This window comes from Meles meles, chromosome 10 (assembly GCF_922984935.1).
Source record: "Meles meles chromosome 10, mMelMel3.1 paternal haplotype, whole genome shotgun sequence".
Taxonomy (NCBI): domain Eukaryota; kingdom Metazoa; phylum Chordata; class Mammalia; order Carnivora; family Mustelidae; genus Meles; species Meles meles.
The window spans coordinates 99,048,057-99,073,213 of NC_060075.1; the positions used below are offsets into that span (position 1 = coordinate 99,048,057).

The 25,157-nt window shown below is 52.4% G+C and overlaps 1 protein-coding gene across 7 annotated transcripts in view; it reads left to right on the forward strand.

Annotated features, from left to right (window-relative positions):
* The window catches only part of IKZF1 (IKAROS family zinc finger 1), a 96,478-nt gene that overhangs the window by 51,427 nt on the left and 19,894 nt on the right, over positions 1 to 25,157 (forward strand). For 5 of the 7 annotated variants that reach the window (XM_046020652.1, XM_046020650.1, XM_046020653.1 and 2 more), the window contains exons 4-5: positions 16,365 to 16,625; positions 21,954 to 22,121. In XM_046020652.1, the coding sequence (XP_045876608.1) occupies positions 16,365 to 16,625; positions 21,954 to 22,121 (429 nt within the window). The remainder of the gene's footprint in view (positions 1 to 16,364; positions 16,626 to 21,953; positions 22,122 to 25,157) is intronic. The other 2 variants (XM_046020655.1, XM_046020656.1) reach the window with 1 other exon arrangement.

Below are 25,157 nucleotides of genomic sequence, written 5' to 3' on the forward strand. Positions count from 1 at the left end.
TGGGTTCCCGTGTCACCTGGGAGGGGATGGAGATTTGCTGAGGCTTCGAGGGGCTCTCAAGCCCCAGATCCTCTGGGAGGGGGAAGGAGTTTGGGAGCAGGTCCTTCCCAAAGTCCCTTCCTTCCATCATCCTGTTCGGTGGTCCGAGCCCTAGCCCTGGAACCAGCACTCGTGATAAGATCCCGGAGCTTCCTCGTGAGTGTTGACAAAACACCATATGCTTAGCAGTTGGGAAGCCTAGAGCTAAGTTTGGAAATCACCAGAGCAAGAAGGGGAAGGAGGGACGGGGGTTGGTTAAGGAATCCCTTAGGAGCATTTCGAGGTGAGCAGTTCGGTAATGCTAGTTCCAAAGAGCTTGATGTAGCCGGGTGTCCCCACAGCCTCAGTGTCAGCTGGGGACAGGACAGTCCTGTCATGGGTCACAGTTCCTTGCCAGTTGCGAAAGGGAGGGAGAAGGAGATGTATGACTTTCAGCAGTGGGGGCCGGAGGCTGGCGCCTGGGCTTCTGTCCGGGCCGGCTAACTGGGCTGGGGAGGGAAGGTGCCCCCAGGAATGCGGGGCTCATCTCGTGCTCAGAGCGAGGGGACTCCCGCCTCCCTGTCTCACGTCGTCACGTTGTTGTCTCTGACCGTGAAAGGCCCGTGAGCAGCAGGCTCTCTAGTTTCGAGCCTCTTTTCCTGAGCTGCCCTCGGGAGACACCTGCGCGGGGAGAGTGATCTCTGTGCCGTTTACACGTGGGCGTGCACGTGGGCGTGCGTGCACACACAGGCATGTGCGCACTGGGATGCAGGCCAGATGCACGCACCCCACCCGCACGCCTCAGCCCCAGCCGCCGCTCCCGCCCTCGGCCCTGCCTTCCTCTGCGCAAGAGGAAGGTGTCTTGCACTTCCTGCTCTTTCCTGCCCACACCCTGAACCCCAGCTCACAGCTGAGCCGATGCCTGCCGAGTGTGCTTGTGGGGCAGGAGCAGGAAGAACGGGAGAGGCAGGAGTGAGGGCCTCATGGCCCTGCAGCCTGGGAAGGCAGCCGGAGGCCAGCTGAGCCCCGCTGCGACCTCAGAGGGCCGACGAACTCAGTGAACACTTCCCTCAAGTATCAGTGCCCATCCGAAGCCAGAGCACCTGCTCCTGCCCCTCTGGGCTCAGGGACCCAGGGCCGGCGCCCGAGCTGTTCTTCCTGACCCTGCTGGGCCTTTGCTGAGTCATGTTTTGCTTGGAATTCTGGCAGGGACTCCTCAGAGCTTCTGGAAGGGAGGGACAGCCCGGGAGCCACCCTCCGTGTGTCCTGGGGGAGATTACTTTATCTGTGGCCTCCCCAAAGCAGGGCCTGGGCTCCTGGAATCTTTGGGGCTTGACACGGTGCCAGCCGTGGGGAAGGGAGGGAATGGCCCAGAGCATTTGCCCAGCCTGGACGGGAGCTGTGTCCGCTCCGCCCCTGTCCCCGGAGGCTGGTGACAGAGCTGGTTTTGTCCTTCTCGGCCCTTCCCCATTTTCCAGGAGCACCATCTCCCGGCCCTCCCCATGCGTCGCAGGCCCGCGCGGCCCCCACCCTCGAGAACCGGCAGGTGTAACAACAGGTTGCAATACTTCCTTTCCTCTTCTGAGCTGCATTTTGCCACACTCCCTTGCCCCTGGCAGCAAGGGCTTGGCCTGTTGTTTCAGTATGAATGTGCCTGCGGGAAAACCACATCTGAGGCAGGAGTGCAGCACCCACGGCCGCTGGTGCCTGGCTTCGCGGCGGCCCACGCTGCGGACGCCCGGGATGCTGGCAAGCGGCGGGTCCCACGTCCCCTCCTCTGGGCGTTGGGAGTGAGCCCTGCCCTGTGCACAGGCGGAGCACGGCACTGCCCTTGCAGGGCTGCCGGCAAGGAGGTCCGGCACTCACAGCCACGGGCCACGGACACACCTGGCGGCCACCCCTGCCCGTAGCCACCGTCACTTTGTAGAATGTCCCTCCTCTGCTGTTGGCGCCTGTGTGCCCCAGCATGAATGCCCCTCCCTGGGACAAGATGTGGAATGGAGGGGGACACACACGCTGTCCCTTCTGCCCGGGGCTTCACCCAGGCTCATCCTCCCTCCGCCCCCCGCGCCCCGCCACCCGGTGCATGACGGGCCCTCGCCCTGTCTTGTCCGTTTCTCCAGCCAACGTTTCCTCCTGGCCTGATTCGGCGTCTGCAAATGTCCCTTCTCTCTTTTTAAAGCTTGAATTATGCTCTGTCCCTCTGTTTTCATTATTGATTTTAGTACCGTTCGTTCCCCGTGTTCTCCCTAGCATGACTTCTGTAGATTTACAGGGGTTGGGAGGTGCATTTCCAAAAATCTCGACTTGCTACTTCCGTACGCTTGTGATCTGTCATATAGGCAAATGTTACTTTTACCCCCCGCCCCCCCAAAAAGTAATTTTTCATTAATTAAAAAAAAATGAAAGAGAAGAAGGACATTAAGAGTCAGAAACTATGCCTCACCCTGTTCTTTATTCTGCAGGATGTCTCACCCCAAGTTGTGATGAACTGGGGGGTGGTGACAGGTGGCCACAGAGGACACCAAAGCAGTGACTTTCAAGGATAATCCCATAAAGAGAATCATCACTTTTCAGCCTGCTGCTCTCTCACTTGCACCTTCAGAAGGAAACTCTTCACGTACTGTGCTTCCCTTTCTAAATTCCCTCTCCAAATTTCCCTTTCTATTTTTTTTAAGATTTTTTTTTTAAAGATTTTATTTATTTATTTGACAGACAGAGATCACAAGTAGATAGAGAGGCAGGCAGAGAGAGGGAGAGAGGAGGAAGCAGGCTCCCTGCTGAGCAGAGAGCCCGATGCGGGACTTGATCCCAGGACCCCGAGATCATGACCTGAGCCGAAGGCCCCAGCTTAACCCACTGAGCCATCCAGGCGCCCTAAATTTCCCTTTCTAAATAAAGTTCTGTACCTCAGAACTTTTGCTCTGCCCCTTAGTTCACTGTGAGATGTGACAAGGGGACTAATAAAACAGACAAAAATAGGGTAGGTGCCCAGCTGCTGCCTCGAGAGAGAGAGAGGGTCAGAACCAGGTTTTCATCTGTTCCCGGGGCTCTCGCTGAGCCCTGTGCCCTGTCTGCTCTGGAAGGCAGATCTGATGGCTGGAGTTTGAAGTAAAGCAAAGTTGACTTTAGCCATCTTTGTCAAAGCCCATTTCGAGCAACCAAAATTGTTGCACGACTGTGGCGGGTCACCTGAAACCCCATCAGTGTAATTCCCAAATGGAGGGGAGCGCCAAGCAGGAATATTCAGATCAAAGGGAAGCCTGCATGGACCCAGGGGTCATGGTGCCAACAGCAGTTTCCCCGAGGATGTGTCTTGGCTTGTCACAGCCCGTGATCCCAAAAAGCATTCTCCCTGGGTTCCCCCCCACCGGTTAGAAAATTCAGTTAATGTTAGTGGACTGTAGCTGAGCCCATAGGCCCTGAGGTCTTTGTTGACAGGGTGGGTGTTTATCTGTCTGTGATTTTTCCATTAAGGAAAAAAAAGTTTCAGCACACCAAGGGCCTGAGTCTTCACGTGAACCTGACGAGGATAGACATGACTGTTCTCACGTAGCGGGGCAGGAAACAGGCTCAGACTGGGTGGCCCTGAGCCGCTCAGTCCACACAGCTGATGGGATGTGGAGCCGAATGCCAAACACGCCTCGACCCAAAACTTGCTGTCCCCCGCTCTTCAGAAGCTGCCCCTGTCTTCCAGTAAGGGGACAAGACATAGGCCAGAGGATCCATTCAGACTGGAAGGTGGTCCGTGTGTGCTCAGTGTAGACGGACTGCGGTCAGGTCCCGCCCTGAGTGGAAACCAGCAAGAGCGATTCTCCCCGTTCCTAACTGGCTCCACAAGCACCCCGTTTCTTGGGAGCCTCAGTCTCTGCCAATGGAGGAAATTCAAGTCTTTCTGCTGTGTATTTTGCAACTCCGCATTGATGTGAATGAGCTTCTGAAAACGTTCAGGCCTGACAGGTGTCTTCGGAAAGTAGTAGGAAAGGCTGTTGACGCAGCAGTTCCATCCTGAGCACCTCGCAGGTTCTGGGCCATGCGCGGGAGGAGGGGAAGGGGAAGAGGGAAGCCAGCACACGCAGCCTCTTCCACATCCAGTCCAGAACTGGGCATGTGCTGCAAGCATTCTGGGCTGGAGATGGCCTGAGAGAGAGCCGGCTTTGAGGTGGACATCATGAGGATGGGAGAGGGGCGGAGGGATATCCAGCCCTGCAGAATGTGGACATGGCCAGGGCTGCAGGAGGCGACCATGTTCCTACGGGGGTGGAGGCTTCGTTAGGAAATAATGATCTGCACAGCTGAATGAAAGCACTCGTGAGTTTGCTTTTTCTTCCATTCTTCCGGAAAGCGCATGCACTTACTATCTGAGCCAGATGACCTGCTGAGAAGGTCACCGTCCTTGCAGACCAGTCCTGGAGGGACTCAGACCCAGGTCTTATGGTCTGGGGCTCCCAGTAACAGTGCCGGCCAGTGGGAACTCTGGGAGCAGACATGGACTGAGGAAGGCAGCCTTTGGCATGACCATCTTAGAGCGGGGCAAGACCGATGAAAGGTAGCCTGAAGGCACGGTCCACAGATGTGTCCCCACTAGTGTGCCGGGGGGCGGAGGCGGCCAGGAAGCCCTGGCAGGATGTGGCACGGGCCAAGGCAGCCTCGGCTCGGTGGCGGTGTTGGGGAGCGATGTGACTGGAAAGCAGGAAGCTCAAGAAGGTCTGTTGGATCAGAAGTCGGCTGTGGGAGTCCAGGGTGGAGGGGGGACCCGTAAGGGTTCGAGCTCCGGGAATCCAGATGCAAGTGCCATTGGTGCAGGTGGGATGGAGGAAGGACGGGTTGGTCTACAGAAAGATCTGGAGCACAGGTCTGGGTGATTCGGGTGGTGACAGAGCCCCGGTGAGCTCTCACAGCTGGGAGCCCCGGCATACGTCCGCTGCCTGTTTCTACAAACATTTTGTGCACCCCTCAGTGCAGTGTGTGGCATTCAGCTGGGGCCATGCAGAGTACTGGGCTGAGGGAGACCCCTAACCTGCGCACGAGGGCCCCCGGAGCCTGGAAAGGAGCTGGGGTGAGCAGCTCAGTGTGTCCTGGAAGGAGCAGCTTAGCACTGACTCAGACTAGTTACAAGAGCTGACTCCAGCCCTCCCCGGCTCTGCGACTGGGGGCCAGTCTCTAAACTAAGGCTCCGAGGAGGCTGGAGCAACAGCGCCTCCCTGGAAGGAGCCATCAGGAGACATTTGCTGGTGCAGTCCTGCCCGGGCAATGTGGAGGATGGGTTCAGAGCAAATAGCCACCCCAGGAATGTGTAGGTTTGGGAGAATTCCATGAGAAGCTGGACTTGCAGATTAACTATGCTGGTTAACGCATTCCCTAGCAAGAGTGCAGGCACGGGGTTTGCACTCTGGCAAGGGTCACCAGTCCCGTCCTTGGCCTTTCTTTACTGTCCCCATCAGAGGACCTTGTCGCTGGCCCCTGGGCAGGGTTCTGGTGCCAGTCGTGAAACGCCAAATCTGTAAGCCTTGAAAGATCCTTGCAGACCATCCTCACAGGAGTTAAAAGGACCCTAATGACACCAGACCCAACAGGCTAATGTGATCTGAAGACTGTGCATAAAAAGCAGACCCCAGCATATTTCTAACTTCTAACCACGGATCTCTACATGTCGACGCTCCCCAGAAAACCGTCAGTATCCTTCTCTGACTTGAAAGTGGGGCAGACTTCCTCCTCCTGTTCTGAGAGTCTCTTGTCTGTTTTCATGTTTCCCTAAGGGGACGACAGCGTGAGAGACTCACGTGCACAACCGAATGCAAACAGACAAGTGCGGTTTGTGGGCATGTCATCCTTTTTCCAGAATGTTCTTCAAGGGGGCGGTCTGCATAGAACTCAGAATCTGAGCCACTGAGAGCATTTTCTGTGATGATGTTTGTGGCCATTTGGCCCACAAAAATTCTTACCCAATGAGCTAAATTTGTTCTTGAGAAGAAGAATGCATTTCATGGTGTTCGGGAAACTTAAGATACATTGAATCCTTTTCTATCTGTGCCCTTTCATAAAACCATGGCCTAAAATTTGGGGTGGGATGGACTAAAGGATAGAACACAAACCTGAAAGCGCCTCATGGAAGCATCACTTCCCTGCTCCCACGGGGCGGCGTCCACCCCAGCGAGAGGAGCTGCTTTGCCTCGAGTCTCGGGCTTACAGGCAGGATTGTGCTAAGGGACAGGGCAGGTCTGAACCTGCAAACCTCTCCTCACACGAGCACGAGGAAGGGTTCTGTGGCCCACCCGAGGGCTCACCAGAAGCCCATGAACAGCGTCAGATGGTGCGAGCCCTGGAGCAGCCGGCTCAGGACGAGATGGGGACTCGTGAGACACTGTGGGCTCACCTGGTGTCCCAGGGGACCCTCATGAGCTGGGGCAGGGATAGCCAGGGGCCACACTTTCTAACTCACTGGCGGCTAAGTCCTCTCCTCTTGTGGGGGATTGCATCTCATCTCATCTGTTGGTAAACACATCGTGGTCCCTGTGCGTGAGGGAGCATGCGTGCAGCGTCACTAACACCCTCCTGATGCCTCTTAAGCACCCTGAAAGGGAAAACACGGCTCCTCTGAGGCCCTTCCTGCACGGGGAGGGTGTGTGTTTGGAACACTGACCATCATGTTGAACCTGCCCATGCTAACCACCAGAAGGACAAATTCCAGAACTTCCTGGGAGCCCCAGTCTCCTCCCTGGTAAACTGGTGATCATTCCTGCCTCTGGGACCACGGAGAAGACTGAAGGCAGCTTATGGAAAGTTCTTCACAGATACCTGGCATTTACAGACTCCCCGTGAATGCCTTCCATGAGACGAAAGTAGAAAAGAGGAGGACCAGACAGGAAGGACTGGACAGGGCCAGACAGAACTGGATTGGACAGGACCTGACCAGACAAAACCAGCCAGGACAGGACCAGATAGAACAGGATGGAATAGGACCAGACCGGATAGGATAAGACAGAACCGCAGGGAGTTGGACAGGACAGGACCACAGAACTGGACAGGACAGAAGCAGACTGAACTGGACAGGATAGGACCAGACAGGACAGGACCAGACCAGATCAGATAGGACAGAAATAGAACTGGACAGGACAGGACCAGATAGGTTGGGATGGCACAGGACTGGACAGAACTGGACAGGACGTGACAGGATAGGACAGGACCAGAAGGAACCAGACAGGACAGAAGTAGATGAAACTGGACAGAACAGAATAGGGTGAGTTTCACGTTTTCCTGTTGGGTGTAATTACCATCCATAAGAATGCCCTGTTCTTCTTCCAAACTGAGAATTTGGTTGTGCATGAACATGTGTGGGGCATGACCAAGACTGAAGTCCTACCAGCGCAGCTTTCTTAAGGGAAAGTAGGACAACTCTGTAGCTACAGCCGAGTTTGGTTTTTTAAGCTTTTGTCCATTCTAGGGAATCAAAGATGAAGGACAAAACTCAAAATGTTTGAATTATAGTAGGCATGGAATGGATCCTCTTGAGAACGATGAACACTTAATGTCTAATGAGGTACTGTGAGGGAGTTCTGTATTTCAGGGCTTGGATGACCCAAAGTCCTACATAAGTCTCTCTTCCACCATCGGACAGTCTGTAGATAGCCTATCTTTCAAGTCCCTTTGGTCCTGTACCCATAAGTTACTGGTGACCGTGAACACCTCTCACCACCATCACGGGACGTACAAGCTGTGGCCTGTGGAGCTGAGGGGACACCCAGGAAAAATGACCTTCCCATCCCATCTGAGCAGCATCTCAGGGCATGTGGCGGTATCTGATTAAAACTTTAATCAGAGTCTTAGATTGTGTATTGTAATGCCCCCATTTTTAAAAGGTGAGATTTCGCCTTTTCTCCCATCATGAGAAGGGTGCACCCCCATGCACAGAGAGGCTGGCAATTGGAAAATTGACCTGAAGGGTCAGAGCTCAGTACAAAGCTCACTGTAAAACTGGCATCATTTCACGGGGTGGCTGCAGACACTGAGCACAGTTGCTCCTGGGCAAGCCGCCGTGAACCTGCCTGTTGGATGGGACGCAGGATAGTGACTGTCTCTGTTAGATTCGGACTATCGAGGGACAGCGTCAGTAAGGAAGACTGAGGGTTTGTCGGGAAATAATTAAGGTGGTCACTTCAAGGAAAAGCTTTGCCCAATATCCCAATATTTTAATAAATGTTTCCTGGGACAATAGGGAGGGTCTGTAGTCGGATAAGTCTGTCTCCTACAAGACGCTGTGTGGTCTTTCCTCTGCTAATCCAGCGGGTGACCCACAAGTTTAATCTAGCAGCTTTGCTGGGCTCACAACTCCTGATAGACCTTGGGATGCGGCCGTTGGAGGGAAAACTGCGTGTATGTGTCTGCACACGTCTGCACGCGTGCTCCGTGTGTGCACGTGGGTGGCGTCTGCTAACCCTTCAGACACAGACACACGGTGGGAAGCTCTGACCTATAAAAACAGAACAAGAACTTGAAGATTTGAGGCGCTGATAACATTTATGAAAGCAGCTGATAAGGAATACCCACAGAAATTGATAGCTCTTTTTGAGGTAGGGGAAAACACTAATTTTCCCCCGCCCAATGTGTCGTGTGACATTTCTCATTTTCTATGAACACTTTCTAAGAAAAGTTGAAAAGATGAATGAAGGGCATTTGCTATGCGTTCAGCCCAGGGAGAAACACACAGCTTTTGTGAAAATACGTGCTCTCCCGGACGTGGTGCTCAGGTCTGGGGTCCGTGTGTACCGATTCTGCTGAAAATTTCCTCATGGTTCTAGGATGTGTTCTTGGTTGCAACCCCCAAGATGTGTAGCTTAGCAGGGGTCATAGATAATGTGCAGGAGCTCAGAACTCTAGAGTCACAGCCCCGTTTCTGAGCATCTCCGGATTACCTTTCAGGTGCCTGTACGAAGGCTGAGCATAGCAGATTAGTAGTTAACTAATGGTTTTGAGCAATAATACCTCTTTTATTAAAAAAGAATAACCTTTCTTTTAAATGCTTACTGTGTCTCATGAACATTATCAAAAGCCAGCTTTCTTTTCTCCTTCTTTATTGCAGTTGTATATGGGGCCGATGGCTTTAGGGACTTTCATGCACTAATTCCCAAATCTTTCTCTCGTAAGTATATGCCTTGCTTCTAGAAAACAGAAACATGTATTCGTTTCATACTCAGTTTCCATAGTGCAAATATTGTAAATGCATGATTCTTCATCACCCGCCTTCATATTTGAAAAAATGAGGTAAATAGTGCCCATCCCATTCATTAATCATCTGTCATCTGGGGCATCACTGATACGAGAAGGTGCGTATGTAACATTTCAGACCATTGGAAGATTAGACCGTGGACCATGCCTTCTGGTGGAGTGATAGGGGCAGAAGGAACACTAGAATTGAATTGTTACTCTGCTAATGCTAGTCAACAGTTCTGCCATTAATGTGACGAGTATCTCCTTTCGAGTGAGTATGATGATAAAATGGCCAGACTTCCTGTCGCCATGAAACAGCCCAACGTGTGTGCATGATGACTTCTACAAATCTGTGGGACAGGAGGAAGAGACAGCCTCTCCCTCTGTTGCTCTGAACTATTAATTTCAGAACCGAGAAGAGAAACATCACAGGGCTTTGGTGCCGTTAGTCTGCGGTGCTATGCCTTGCTGCCCAAGCAGACACACTTAGTATTTTGTGTCCTCAGGACAGTCCTGCTCTGAGCTGTTAAACCAAAAGCAGATGTTAATTTCATTTTTAGGTATTGAGAGACGATAAACCGTAGATAGAACAGGGCAGCAACTTTGAGGGGGTATTTTAAGGAATGGAGTATGCTTTTTAAAAATGCTTTAAAAATATTTAAAGTAGCCCAGGTTGGTCCCCTGCCCCCTTAGGAGCAAAGCCTTGGAAGCCTGCATTAGTAAATTCTCTCCTGTTGCAAAGCAACATCAGCAAACAGGGCGTGCTTGTTAATACTGAACTGTTACAGACGTAGATGCAATCCGAAAGGTGTCAGTAATGGTAAAGGTAAGTTCCTGACATCCTGGTCATCAAAACTCTTTGCTATCTAAAGGATTTGGCAACAGCCCAGACTGGAAATGGACTGCTTTCCCAGAATATAAAAGAGTTATCGAGATTTTTCTCTTACTAATCCTCCTTCGATTCAACTTGAACACAATAGCTTGGGGTTTATTTTCAGGAGATACGGATGTATGTATATGTGCTTCTGCGTGTGTATAGAGAGGTGTGTGCACTCCTATGGTGATAGCGGACACGGAGGCGTCAGGACAGAGAAGTCACGTTAATGTTGAGATGATCAGTCACATTGCTGAAATGTCGATATGTCAAATGCACTTAGGAGTAAGAAAATACTTCCTGAGACGGTTTCACTAAATCTGAGGGAGGTTCGGGGACAAGCATGTTGGGAAGTACTCGTGGAAAGATACATGCCGCTTGGAGATTTCGTAAGGCAGATGATGCACGTTTTGATATATGCTTGTCTATATACTTATGCAAATGAATCACAAGGCACTCTTAGCTCTCTCTTCCCCGCCCCACATCACGTCCTCAGACTGTAAACTTCCTCCTCCTCCCCCGCGCAGGTGGCTGAGGACCTGAGGACTTCCCCACCCAGACAGCAACCCAGCTGTCCTGAGCCAACATCGCCACCTGGTGGGCAAGGTGGAGAACGGCTCAGCTTGCCCGGCCTCGCCTCTTTGTTTTCCTTCTTGAAATTAAAACTATAACCCCTTGGACCCTCCACTACCTTTTCTATCCCCGTTTGTGTTCCCAGTTACCTGAGGAAGATGGAAATGTGCTTGTAAATCATTTCGCTGCCAGACTCCTCTTCTCTGTCCTAGACTTCATTTAAAGGCCTAAAGTATCAAGTAAGGATAAAAATGTGCCTAATCGTGCATCTTGACAAGGAAAATACCACTACACTTTACTGGGGTTTGTGGGTAGGTGGTGGTGGTGTTGGCTGTGGAGCCCAACCCGGGTCTTGAACTCGTGACCTTGAGACCATGACATGAGCCAAAACCAAGAGTCAGACACCTAATGGACTGAGCCGCCCAAGCGCTCCAAAACCCCTATATTTTAAATGATAAAATTATAATAAGTGGTTTTCTTAGCTTAAAAATCCTTAAATGTTCTCCTAAATCTCTTTTAGAGGCCGCACACACCCCCCAAAAAACTACATAATTCCTCTTCGTCTCAAATTTTAATTACACTCATTCAAGTTCTGTTGTAAATATTTTTACTCCCTTTGCATTGTGCTTGCTAGTCACAGGTGGCAGGAATATTTCTGTCTCCCATTTTTGTTGTTGTTGTTGTTCATTTCAAATACGGAGTGCCTGAGGCTCACGTGGCCTAAATTCAGACCCCGGGGATGATTTCGGAATGTCTTCTCCGTGGAAAAGCCCAGTCTGCAGACCGAACATTTACCTTACCAGTAAATAGAAAGACACATTCCAGAAGGGCAAGGAAAACAGGGAGGAATCACAACCCATTTGTCAGGTGGGGGCTGGCGGGCTCATTTTGTCTGTGCATTAAAATGTTTTAATCATTCATGAGTCCGTGCAAGCTTGGCAGCAGGCAGAGCCCTCCTGGCCCCGTTGACTCAGGTCCCTGGATTCTGCAGACTGTCTAGTGCTCAACTTGTGTATGAGCTGACGTCCACCCAGCCTTAAGGGTCTGGGGTCTGCCTTCGGTCTGCTGCATTACTAATAACATTGAAGGTCTCTAAGTTATGTCATGGTATTTTAATTTTTCCTAATGTAAGACAGCATCTGAGAAGGAAAGTAGTGGACTCAAGATTTGAAGACATCCACTTTTAATAGAGGCCACATTTATTGAATAATAAAATCGGGCCCCTGTCTATGCGCTCTCGGGGGTCAGCGGAAGAGCCGCAGGGGTAGGCCTGAGCCGTCACGCTCTGGGGTAGAGACGTGCGTGAGTCTCACCTCGTGTTCTGCATTTAATCAGTTCAATCCAGGGCGGTGCTGAGTTCGACATTTTTCTAAGTGGTGGGGGGATAGAGTTGCGAAATATTTATGAGGGTAATCCCCATGCTGAGGGAGAGCCCAGCATTTCCCAGACAGCATCGCGCGCCTGAGCCGTTCCGGCTCGGACACAGTGAGGCGGGTGAGGGGTTTAGGAGTCCAGGAAAAGGAGAGCACGTCAGCACGAACCCCGGTTAGCTCAGAGATGGCATCCGAGGGGAGGATCAAACAACCATAAACACAAACAAGGGGAGACCATCTGTCTCATGGAAGGGACTGGAAGAAGACCAATTCTGAAGGACAGGGGGACTTGTCCTGTTCCATTTGACTCTTCTCCTGGGACCAGAGTAGGAGCCTTGCCTCCTCCTTGGCTGGGCTCCTGGCCAGCAGGCGGACAGTTTAAGTCAATGCCGGTCATCTGTCCTGAACTCTTCACTTACTGAAGCAACTGCCTGTGCCTTTGACTTCCGCGGGTTGTGGAATTCAAACATAACTCAGCGGTCGGATGGGCCTCCCAAGTCCTCCATCACACATGTACACGGACATGCGGGGGGGTGAAACACCCAGGTGCCCCCTCTACTCCATTAGCGAGAGGCTGCCGGCCCGGCCACAGAAGGAGCCACCCCCGGACACCCCTATACCCCCTCTGCTGGGCTAAGGCCACCCAGGCCGCCTGCTCTCCTGTCCAGCCTCAGTCTCCCTGCCCGTGAGTTGTTTGTCTGAGCTGATCCAGCCCCGTGGAAGCCCCCAGTGTGCTCAGCCTCCACTGACTTCCTTCCTTCTGAACCTTTCAGGCTGGGCTCGTCCTTTTAAAGGAGGCACACACAGGGCCGGGCGCCATGGCCAGCCGCTCGGACCCCCCAGTACAGGATCCTAAGACTGCATCTTCTGCTTCTCCTTTTTCCAGCCACATCCCTAACTGAGCCATGACCCCCCAAACCTTGTTCACGCATAGATAAGCAGGGCCGACACCTCCCCCATCCTGAGTTTGTGTTTTTTTTAAGTCGTGTTTTAATATAAGGGGACTGGATGTTTGTGTCTATTAGATCACAATTTTGAGACCGCTGTTCGTGACTTATTATGATAGGTTTGTGTCTGAAACCCTGACAATAATAAGCCTGTTGCCTGTGTTCTCCTCTTAGCAGAGGGGATGCCCCGTTTTCATGGACACCCTCCTCGGAGGGCGTGTTCTGTGTGGCGAGCACCCCTCTGCATTTGTCCACAGAGACAGGAATGCTGGGGATTCTCCCTCTCCCTCTGCCCCTCACCCCACTGTCTCTCAAATAAATAAATCTTTTAAAAAAGAAAAAAAAAGCTAAGCTAAGAACGCTTTCTGCCCATATCGAGAGAGCTGTCCCCGGTGGTTGACTCTGGCGTGCCCATGGGGACGGTGTTGCCCGCTGTGGTCCCGGGTCCCTCCCTGTCATCCTTTTTCCCTCGGCCCCTACAGACCTCCCCTGCCCTAAGATGGCCTGGAATCTGTCCCCAAAGTGCGAGCAAACTCCCAGCCCTCAATCTCTCAGCATCTGCTCCCCAGCTCCGACCTGGAGTCGTGGGTGGAGGCTGCTTCCAGGGGCCCCTGTCGCGCTCCCGCCAGTCATGGTCGCCTGACCTGCCCCCGTGACCTGGGGTTTTACCTGCTCTCTCTCCTTCAGAGACCTGCCACGTCAGCGGCACCCCGAATTCCAACCTGTGAGCTTTGCCTCTTCTGGCACTGAGCAGATTGACCTCAGACTGCACCTGGGCCCTGCAGAGTCGCGGGTCCCTTCTCCTAGGCTCTTATGCCTTTTGAACCTCCTGTTTTCGTTCTGTTAACAGTTCTCGACTATCCCCTGGCATCATAGCAATGAGAAAGTCAGAGTATGATGGGAATCAGGTCTGGTTTGAGGGTTTCTGTCGTGCGTAAGGGGACACCGTGCCATGCCCCTGCCCCCCACAGGCCACTTTCGCCTCCTTTCTTCCTGATACAGCATGTCCCCCCTGCAGGTGGCCTGCTGTGGCTCTTGTCACCCTTAAAGTCACCCCACTGCTTTCCCCCCTCCTGCCCATTACCAGGAAGGGCCCACACCATCACCAGCAGCGCACAGACACACAGCACTCGTCAGGGTCGCAGCCATACCCACCTGCCTTACCCCTGTGGTGGTTTCAGGCAAGGGTCTGTTCTCTCCATGTCCCCACACCTCTGTAGCCGCAGTTGCATGGACCTACACCCGTGTCTCAGCGCCACACACCCACGATCATGGGCCCTGCCTGCCCCTCAATCCCCCGGTCTCGTTTGATAAAAGAAACAAGCCACCAACCGAATGATTACAAATAATCCCAGCTGAAGGCATGCAGAAACCTTCGCAGTGGACGGCCCTGTTTCCAGAGCATTCTAGAGCACAGCCCGGTGCGAAGGAGACCCTGGAGAATGAGCTTGCCCCTGGAGAGGTACGGGGCGCGTACCTAAGAATACAGACTCCAGAGAGCTCCGAGGTCGGAAGGCGGATGGCACCCCCACCGCCTGGCCTGCCTCATGTCCTGTACTCCCTGTGTCAGTGGGACCTGGTCCCTTTCTCTCGCAGCCGGGAGAGCTCAGGCCCCTCTGGGGTGCTCCGGGAGGTCTGATCTTTGGGACCTACTAGAAAAGTACAGGTGGGGACTCCCTCTTTCTGGATGTAACACTGGGATCTGATGAGGGGAGATACTCCGCCCTGGGCTCTGGCCTGTGTGCCAACTCACCGTCCCATTTACTTACTTATTTGTCTCCCAGGAGAGCTAATAGGAAAGTCTTGTCCGTCCAGCTGCTAGGAATGTGGGCACCGGGGCCAGGCTGCCCGCGAAACCTCCCAGGTCTGCCCTTGCTGTGTGACCTTCTGTGGTTCGACCTCTCTGTGCCCGAGCTTCCACCGGGACTCAGGATGACAGCGTGACCCCCCTCAGCAGGTCCCCGTGAGAGCTAAGTGCCTCAGGGCAAGTAAAGTGCCGTGTGTCTGGAATAGACTCCGTGTTTCAGATGTCGCTGGGGTGGCGGCCCCTCCCCACATGGCCCACCTAGTGCCCGTCCTCAGCTGACTCCTCATCGACATTTCACTGCGTCCCACAGCGCCCCTGGCCGGCTACAGCCTCTCCTTCCGGCCTTGACAGGTGTGAAAACCAAAACCGGGGAAGGTGTGACTTGCCCCCGAGATCTCAGTGCTCTGAGCGAGCGGAGCGGACATTCCCAGGCCCATGTCGGCTTCAGAGTCTGGACTCTTGACTTTTATCATCGAAGCGTTGCGTAAAGGAGGGTTACTAACTAGGTTGATTACTTAAAACTGTGGTCTTAGACATGCCCGGGGTGGGGGGAGGCGCTCACAGCAACACAGGGCGCTGAGCCCACCCCAAAGCTTCCAGCTCAGCGCATCTGGGGCTGCCCGGAGAATCTGCTCCTCTGACAAGTTCTCGGTAGATGCTGATGCTGCTGGTCCACGGACCAAGCCTGGAGACCCACAGATTCTAAATGTCGATCAGAGATCTCGTAGTCCCGATTACTGTCTAGGTCACCGTGTCTTGTACTCGGCAAAATTTACCTCCCCGTTCTCCTTAATCTGTAGAGGCCATGTGAGAAGTGCTGGCGCTCAGGTCGTTGTCGTCTCTCCTCCGGTTGTGGGGTGGGACTCATCCGCTCGTCACCAGGCTGTGTTTCAGAAGGTGCACATGAGATGTCTCTGATTTTCCTTACCAACAAAGCTCTGCAAACGGCACCCGTCACTGCCCTCAATGTGACTTTAACAGAATCAGGAATGCAGAGCCAGCAGGAGTCGGTGTGCCCCTTAATGCCAGCCTTGGCCCTCACGCATGGGGCTGGCCCTTGAGACGCTAACGAGATGTGTCACTCCACAGACGCTGCCGTCCACCCTTCAGCAGCTCGAAATCCTGTAGGAAATCGTGGCTCCACTCCGGGGCACAGCTTTGTTATCCTGAGGTGCTAGAAAAGGAGATAGGAGCAGCGTGTACCAAAGAAACAAACCATCGGAATTCCTGCGGAAACCCTTCCAGAGTCCGTGGCCAGAAACGGGACCATGAGCTCTTGCTGAGTTTGTCGCAGTGTATTAACCCATGAAACGGGGAACGGGCGCCTGATGAGAAGGAGAAGCTTTTCAGGCTTGACCATCATTTAGGAGGGATGTGGGCCCCAGGCGGTCGGGACCCACCTGCCCGAGAGCCCAGCTCGGGGCCGCCGTCCTGGTCGACGAGCCGCTGAGAACCTTCTCCGCTTCGATGTGCTGTCTTTTTGCTGCTGTGTTGTTGTGGTTTTTTTTTTTTTTGTTTTTTTTTTTTGCGATGACACTGAGTGGCCCCTGTATTGTGTCTTTCAGCCAGTAATGTTAAAGTAGAGGCTCAGAGTGATGAAGAGAATGCGCGTGCCTGTGAGCTGAATGGGGAAGAATGTGCGGAGGATTTACGAGTGCTTGATGCCGCGGGAGAGAAAATGAATGGCTCCCACGGTGGCCAAGGCAGCAGAGCTTTGTCGGGAGCTGGAGGCATTCGACTTCCTAACGGCAAACTAAAGTGTGATGTCTGTGGGATAATTTGCATCGGTCCCAATGTGCTCATGGTCCACAAGCGAAGCCACACTGGTAAGGCCTGGCGCAATCCCTCCTCTGGTGGCCTGGAAAGGTCCGCGGGTGTAGCAGGAAGGGAGCAGTGCCCTGTCTCTCAGCACTGGTTCCAAGCCATAGCAGGGGTAGCCTTGTTCTTGGGGAGCAGCAGCGAGAGGGACTTTAAACACTCACCTGTTCAAGCCTAGACGTAAAGCCATCGGATGGGGAACATTCACAGCCTCCCCAGTGCTGTCAAGGGTCCGGGATCTCACCTCCCACTAACGAGCGGCAGCTGCGCAGTTAGTAACTTCCCCCTCCCCCACCCCAAAAACAACAAGACGAAACCAAACAAAAAGAGAGGGAGCCACTCATATGCTCTCCTCCAGGTTTCCCCCGGAGAAACCAGGAGTAAAATGTGCCTTTTTGAAATCCAGGCTCCCAGAGCTCAGTTTTCAGAAACGAGAGTGAGCTGTGGAAAAGTCCCGCATGTCCCCAAGTCCAGCTCAGTTTCCCGGCGGTGTCCCTGCCAACAGGTGAGCCTCAGGACAAGATTGCTGATTGCCTCTGAGTGTCCATCTCCCCCGGGGACAGAATCTCCCATCCGAACCACTGTCTGTTGGAGGGTCTGGAAGCCTCAGAGGAGGAAGTTTCTGTGTCCAAACAGGAAGGGACGAGGACAGTGTCGCGTCCCAGGGCTGTGCCCAAGCTCACGGGGGGTGGGGGAGAGGGATAGTTCTACCCCTTCTTGTGCTTGGCCGTGGCAGATGATCGGTCCCATACCTTCCCACCAGGAGTGTGGAGTCACCTTGAATGGCCTCAGTCTTCAAGACATGAATGGGGCCACGTGCTACCTTTAGCTGTAGGCAGGAGATGTCCTCTGCATTGAAGAGAACTTCACTCTTTTTCCCTGAAGGTGTACAAAACGCAATAAAGTCACCACTCTAGTGGCCACTGAAAGTGCAAACAGCAAACAGAGGAACCCCGAGTCTTGGCTGCCTAGGGGCTGCCTTCAGTGGGTCACCATGACACCCAATGCCACCACGGTCAGCAAGGGGACTAAAAAAGGGGGGGGCTGAAATCCTTAGTCTGGGGGCACAGCAGATTTTAAAAGATAATTCAAGGAAGTAGGAAGAAGACTTGAAAATCACAGCCCTTGTGAGTGTCTTCCCCGGGGCCAAATAAATCCATGATTATCAGAAATTAAGCAGGAATTCAGGAAAATCTTTGAGCAGAACAGCTGTCTTGTCAGGACACACAGGCCTTGGTGGAGCTGTGGCTTTCCCATCTGAATTGGGACAGCCTCCAAAATGATGTCTTCCACTTCGAAGACATCTGGAGAATCCTAAAACCCATTTACTTTCGGAAAACGTGCGTCTTCAGTAAAAACATAACTTCTAAAATTAAGCAAACTTTGCTTTTCCTAATGCGTCCCTTTATCTTCCAATTATCCCCTGAAACAGACCCTTCATAGGGAGGCCTAAGTCAAGCTTGTGTGAGAGTAGTCAGGCCCTCCCCTTTTGTAATGACTTGGAAATTAAAGCGAAGGTAAGTTACTTCGTGATAGACACCTAACAGAATACACCGGCACCCGTGTTAATACATTCCTGATGGGGGAAGAGACCTCACAAATGAATGACTTTCCTTGCTAATTCATGTAAAGCCCGACTGTACTGTGAAAATTCGCTTAAATAAATATTTGATAAATGAATCAAATCCTGGCATACTAAATCGCCAAAACATAATGACTGCCTGCCCCGATAAAAAGAATAATTGCATTTAATGAATAAACCTGCCAAGTGCAGATATGCAGAGTAGCCCCGGCTGCGTGCTGCCCACTTCTCCCCACAAACAGCAGCTAAGTGCCAAGCACGGAACGGATTCCTTCCCTGGTACGACAAGTACGTTCCAGAAATAGGAACAGGCAGACCGTCAATGTGACAGTTCCTGGTCTGGCTTTTATTAAAACAAACCAACAAACCCTGAAACAATGAACTCATGGATGGTCTTCATGACGAGTCCCCACTGGCATAAACACGGACGGCGGCAGGCGGATCCAAGCGAGGTTGGAATAAGTAAACGACGCCAGAGAAGTTTCCGTTCCATCTCTCTGGGATCTGAAGCGGAGTATGTTAGAAAAGGCATGCTTTGCTAACCATCCGTCCCCACCCCAAATTCTCTGAGTTTCCAGTGTTTCTAGAGCAGTTTCTTCTCAAGCTCTAAGGCCATATAAATGATGCCAGGGTTTCCCTCCCTGGTACCTGACGGCTCCCAGGGGCAGGCTCCCCTCTTCCCTCTGCCCAGAGCCCCACTGGGGAAGGTGCGCTGGGCTCCACCCGCTGACCTGCATGTGGATTCCACCACTTCCATCCTAAGTTTTGCCGCTTAGTTTTGTTTTGTTTTTTTTAAACTCAAGTGTAATAGCCCTGCCTTCCCCACCAACACCTCGGGGTTGCTGTGAGAATCACAGGGGAGAGTGGTACGAAAGAGCCACACAATGCAGGGAAAACCCCGCCACGCAAATGTGCAGCCGTGTCGTCCTAAGAGATGGGACTGTGAGTGATCACGATCAAGAAACATGTCTGAATTATGGTGACTCTGGACAGTCTCGGGCTTCCCCCTGTTCCCCTCATCACCAGCATCGGAGAGCAATCAGCTCCGAGGTGTGGCTGGCATGGGCCCACGTTCATTCTGCTAGCTCAGGCATATATTCTGTAATCTACCTTCTTCTAATATCCCCCCTTAAGTTTTATGATGGAGACATCCAAGGGGCTCAGACCTTCTTAAAGAGGGTCCCTGGCATAGACCCTGAGAGTAAAAACTTAATGTTGAGTTGATGAGGCTGACAAAGCCTTCAATCCCACCAAGGAAAAGAAATCCATCCTTGGAGAGCTTGCTGTCCCTTAGCTGCAAGAAGCAAGCTAGGGACCAGAGGAGGGAAGCGGTTGATGCTGGAGCCTCAGCTGCAGGGGAGCAGAGGTAACAGGGGCTGTGTTCTGTCACCAGCAGTGGGGCCGTGCCCCCGGTCCTGCTAACACCACCTCCAGAGGGAAACTACCTCAAGCTGAGCCCCGGGTTGTCACTTCGGAGAACGCTGTCTTTGGAAGTCTCCGTGTCCCGTGTTACATATTCATGCCAGCACCGGCAATCAGAAACAAATAGATTTCCAGGAAAGCTTGCCAGCAGGATTAAGACACCAGGCGCAGCAAGATACACAAGAACTGTTGACTCAAATTAGAAGACAGATTTCACTCTCAAAGCAACGGCCGCCCTGCTTTCCTCCACGCCCTGTCTTCCTGGCAGGGGACATGGCTTGACTGCGCAGTCCCTCCTGGATCCACGGCTGCAGCTCCTACACAGACAAGGGCTCCCCAGCAGGGTCCCACCTGGGTTCCCCCCTCTGCCTCCAGTCCTTTGGACCTCAGTGCCTTGTCAGCCTGAGAGGTCTCCTTCACACAACTAGCTTTGGGTCACTCCACACACACCTGTTCCCCACGTATGGCCTCTGCCCTCCCTGTATGCATTTTGGGTGGTGTGAGCTCTCCCGACTGATGGCCTTTCCGGAATGATCAGCCAGAGGTCCACTCGGCCAGGATCTATTGCACCCTGCTGGTCTCACCTGGCCCCTGAGGACCAATGATTTCTCTTTTCCCATGTATCTACTTGGAGTTAAAATATGCACATTCACGCCCGTGTGTGTGATGAAGGCTCGAAAGTGTTTCTAATAGGTTATGATCTCTCCCTAGTGGAGACTCCTGGTCAGGAGCTAGTCAGGATCACCGTCACCTCCCACCTGCCTGACTTTTGCCCAGCCAAGTCCACCTCAGATGCCGACTGGGGAAAATACCCAATACGTGCCGGTGGGTATCGGGATCCCTCCCGATATTCAATATCATTGCTAGTTTCCGTCTTTACCGTAGCAGCTTTGTCCGGCCCACTGAAAAATACAAGCGAAGATAGTCACGACATCCCGGGGCCGATCTCAACTTTTCCACTGAAGCCGGTGTAGGTTTGGATAGACCCAGACAGGCTTCTGCTAGTTGCTTTTCATAAGTGCCTCCTTGTGCGCCAAAACCACATTAAGCAATTGAGAACATTGTTAAATTTACATTTTCACACATTCTTTTTTCCTAAGAAAAACCCATTACCAGGAAGTGTGTGTGTTTAGGGTTGTTTTTTGTTTTGTTTTTGCTTTTTTCATGCTATCTCAACACCAGATATTGTGGGCACAGAGAGCTCTTCTTAAAAAAAAAAGAAAGAAGGAAAAAAAAAAAAGCAGTTGTTTTCAAAAGAGCTTTAGTGTTTACTTAAACCTGATAAGTGTGTTTCTACACAAGAGCTAAGGAAAATGGTCACCGATTTGGAGTCCAAGACCCAGGACTGCCCAGTGGCGTGTTTCTTTATCACAGATGCCTGTGCATCCCTTTGTCGGATCCCGAACCCATGGGGACAGGCGCTGCCACACACAGCCGGGGCTCCCCTTAAAGAATTCCCAATCACAGCGGAATTGCATCTCTTAGACGACTCATACTGAAATTGCACCTGATCTTCTGTGGAGATAGGCCAGTGATAGCTTAGTGATTTTAGGATTCAGGAGAAGGAAAAAGCCAGAAGTCTCCAAGCGCCTCTGGCTCGGATGGCCTGCCGCGGGGGCCCTGGGACTTCTCTTTGGACCATGTGGAGTATCCTTCACAGTTCCTTAACTTCTCATTTTATTCAATCTTCCTCCTTCTCTCTCTCTCTCTCTGAGCCTCACACTCTGTCTGTCTCCTTCCTGATTTGCCTGCGTAGGGACAGACAGGTAATGGAGAAGAAATTGAAAGGCAAAATACAGGAAAAATGTAAATGAAAAGAAGTTATTATAACTGTTATAATGAAGTGCCTTTCATTTAAATATAAGAATGTAACGCTGAAATGAACTTGTGATCCTGAAATGCATTTTTAATGAGTTTCCTTTTTATTTTGCTGCTTCAGTGGCATATTTTAAAGACCCTTTGAAAAAAGCCACATTAAAAACCCCACCAAATGCCACAACACGCAAAATTGGATATTGGTTTATTCCAAAACTGCTGATCAGGAAGAGTGGCTCTTCATCACAAAATGTTGCAGTCACTTTATTTAAATGAGTTTGAATTTGCATTGTGATGTGCCATTCTGATTTAGGGAAAAAAAATTAGATTTTCAGATCAAATTGACCCAACCAGTGAAGCGTTAAGGAGCTGGCAGGTTTAGTCTGAAAGCCTCGTGTTCTATCAAACCTGCAGCCGGTGGAAGTCACCGGGCCCCGTGGGAAACAAGTTCCTCGCCGGGTGCTCCTCGCGTCCCCGCGCCGAGTTCTGCTCTCACCCGTCCCTCTCGCCCTCCCAGGGGAACGGCCTTTCCAGTGCAACCAGTGCGGGGCCTCGTTCACGCAGAAGGGCAACCTGCTTCGACACATCAAGCTGCACTCCGGGGAGAAGCCCTTCAAGTGCCACCTCTGCAACTATGCGTGCCGCCGGCGGGACGCCCTCACGGGCCACCTGAGAACGCACTCCGGTAGGTCCTCCTGGCACAAGTGCCAAGCGTCCAGGCCGGGCTTGCCCGTGTGCGTGCGCGCGTGTGTGTGTGCACATGCGCGGGACACCCCACCCCCACCCCACCCCCAGCCCGGGCTGGGCCTGGTCCCACGCACTCTCCCCCCATTGGGCCCCCATGCCCCCCAGGGACTGTGGCAGCAGTGACTCTGTGCACCAAGTTCGGACTCCCCCACGGGGCGGAGGACGCGGGTGGGAACACACACACACACACACACACACACAGTCCTGCTTTACAGACACTTTCCAGAAAGACCTCCTCTTCCCGGGGTGCTCGGCCAGCGGGGCTCTTCTGCGGGCTTCTGCCAGCTCCTCTTTCACCCAGCGCTCTGCTAAGGCCCAGAAAGTTCCCAGGGATGCTTCTGGATGACACTGGCCAGGCCACACGTGTTTCTGCTTGACGCAGAGGACTCCGCTAGCGGTCACTCTCACTGCCGTAGTTTCTTTTCAAAGCTAAGAGAGAAGGTGAGTAGGGTCTGCGGCCACGTGTCCTGACTGGGGACCAGGCTGTCCCCCCCGGGCAGGCCTCCCTGTCTGGGCCTGACCCTAACTCGTGCCAGAAGCCAGACAGGCTTCAGCAGACAGGCCACTCTGGGACTCTTACCAGAATTTTAGCAAACGCATGTCCAGTAATCCAGAGTCTGGATCGTGATTACCACAGACGTTGGACACTTTCCCCAATTCTCCCAGCCTGTGAGGCGCACATCCACCTTTGGGATCCGTCTTCTGCCTTCTGAGGAATCTTCTGTTCTATCAAGGGGCCCTGTGGTCTAGCAGGACAGAGAACAGAGAGGGGCCCTCCGTCCAACCGGGACACTTAACCCCTGCACTCCCAGAGCTCATCATCTGGACTACCGGCTGGTCGGCGACTTCTCTGGAACAGGGCGCTGCTGGGGAGGACGCTCCCTGCCAACACCCCCAGAGCCTCGCTGTCCCCCAGGGGCAGGGATGCTGTGTCCCTGGGAAAGCCTGCCTAGAATCAGGCTGTCTCCTTCCCAAACGTGATGAGTGTAGTTCGTGGCGAGGTTCTAGTAGCCTCTTCCTGCGCCCCTTCCTTTGTTACTGAGCACTTACGGAGCACCCCGGGGCCTCTCTCTCTGTGGAGAGGCCTGATGGGAAGTAGTGAAGTGCTAGCACGTTGCCCGTGTGTGGACACAGTGTCTGAGGGGCTAGTGGGCGCGCAGGGAGGGGACGGTCAGTCTCCACGGGGGGTGGGGGGGTGGGGGTGTGAGGCTTCAGGAGAGACTTCCAACAGGCGAGGGGCTTGAGTCCATGCCGAAAGGTGAGTTTCTGAGGTTTACCTCAGAGAAGTTCCATGAGAATGTGTAATTCTCTACGAGGCCCCAGAAGGGAGTGTGGTACCCATTTTAGCCCGTGTTGCGGGAACACAGTCTTTCTCCTGGAGCTGGGCCTGTAGGAGCTCACATCGAGGCTAGGGGGGTGGTCGCAGGCGCCCTGGGAGGGCTGGTTCCCGGTCGGGGTCCAGCCACGCCATGTCCTTCCCATGCTGATCTCCTTAGTCGTCACCATGGAGGAGGTCCGTGCCAAGGGCTGGGGCGGGCTTTGCCGCAGGGCACAGATCGAACAGCAGGCTCCCCCAAAGTGGGAGGACGACAGTGAGCATCTCTCAGGGTTTACAGTGTGTCAGTAATGAGGAGCATGCATGTTGCCCCCTAGAAGTGAACTAAATGCAAGGCTTCAGATGTGACCATTATACCAGCAGTGGGCAGAGCCCGACAGGTGATCTAGGACAAAGGAACTTCACGCATATCATCCATGCAGGTCAAGTGGACATCAGCACAGTTGACAACAGGACTGTGTCAGGGTTGGTAGGAAGCACAGCGCCACGGAGGTGGAAAACACAAAGACCCATCCCTAGGTGACACCAGCCACGTCACTGTCATCCCCAGTGACTCTGATCTGCAACAGAAATCTCTCCTGCATATCAGTCCTTGAAACTCGAAGGGATGTCTCTCTCTGCTCTCCTACCCACTGTGAAGTCTGGAACACCTAATATAGTATTTTCGGTTGCTCTGGCTCCATGCCTGCTTATTTCCTTCAAGGCGTGTTGGTGGTGTCCTGCTCTAAGCATTGCCAGTGACTTGAGTAATTTCATACAAGAGTGGTAGACTCGGACAGCTTATCTCTGCTGCGGATGCAGTGCCGGGCGAGCAGCTGACAGTGTACCATAGACCCAGGGCTGCTGGCGATAATGGCATCTAAGAGTGCCGTTGACACACAACTCTGAGAGAAGAGCCAAATGGGCCACTTCCCCATTCTACTAAAGCCATGACCAACCTCATAACTTTCTCTGGCCACTGGTGGTAGCCTGAGGTACCAAAGACCAACACATTAGTGGTGATAATATAGGTGTAAAATGTGTCCCATACTGATAAGAGGAGGACTCAAGTATCTGGCAAGGTAGGGAAGACATTCCTCACTGCTTTCTTTGGGAGTTGAGAGCTGAGCTAGAGACTTTCTTTCCTTCAGAATATTGGGTTCTGCTGCAAGATACACTTCAGTTCAGTTTCTTACCGTGAACATATTTCTTACGTTTCAGAGTTAAAAGTAATCATATATTTAGAAACAGGGATGTTCAGACACTGGGTCATATATACATGAATTTGCTTAAGTGGTAGCTTTTCTAGGAAAGGACATGGAGGGGTTGTCTATATTCTATTAATTTCTAAAGCTAGTACTCCATAAAATGTGCCATTTTAGGCAATGGTGTATATTTCAGTGTTACTTCGCTGATCTTAGTGATACAATTCCTTCCATAAAGACCCACCCCTTTCCTCCTCTGTTAAATGTTTCAGAAGTCAGATTTTTTTTTTTTTTTTTTGTCTTAGTCTTCTTAAACCATTGCTTCTATTCCTCTGGGGAAGAGACTGAAGCAGTATAAGCTTTGGTTAAACCATTTTACCAAACATTCCTATTTGGATGGTATGGATTTTTATACAATGCATTCAAATCTGTGAAATCTAACAACATAAGAAGA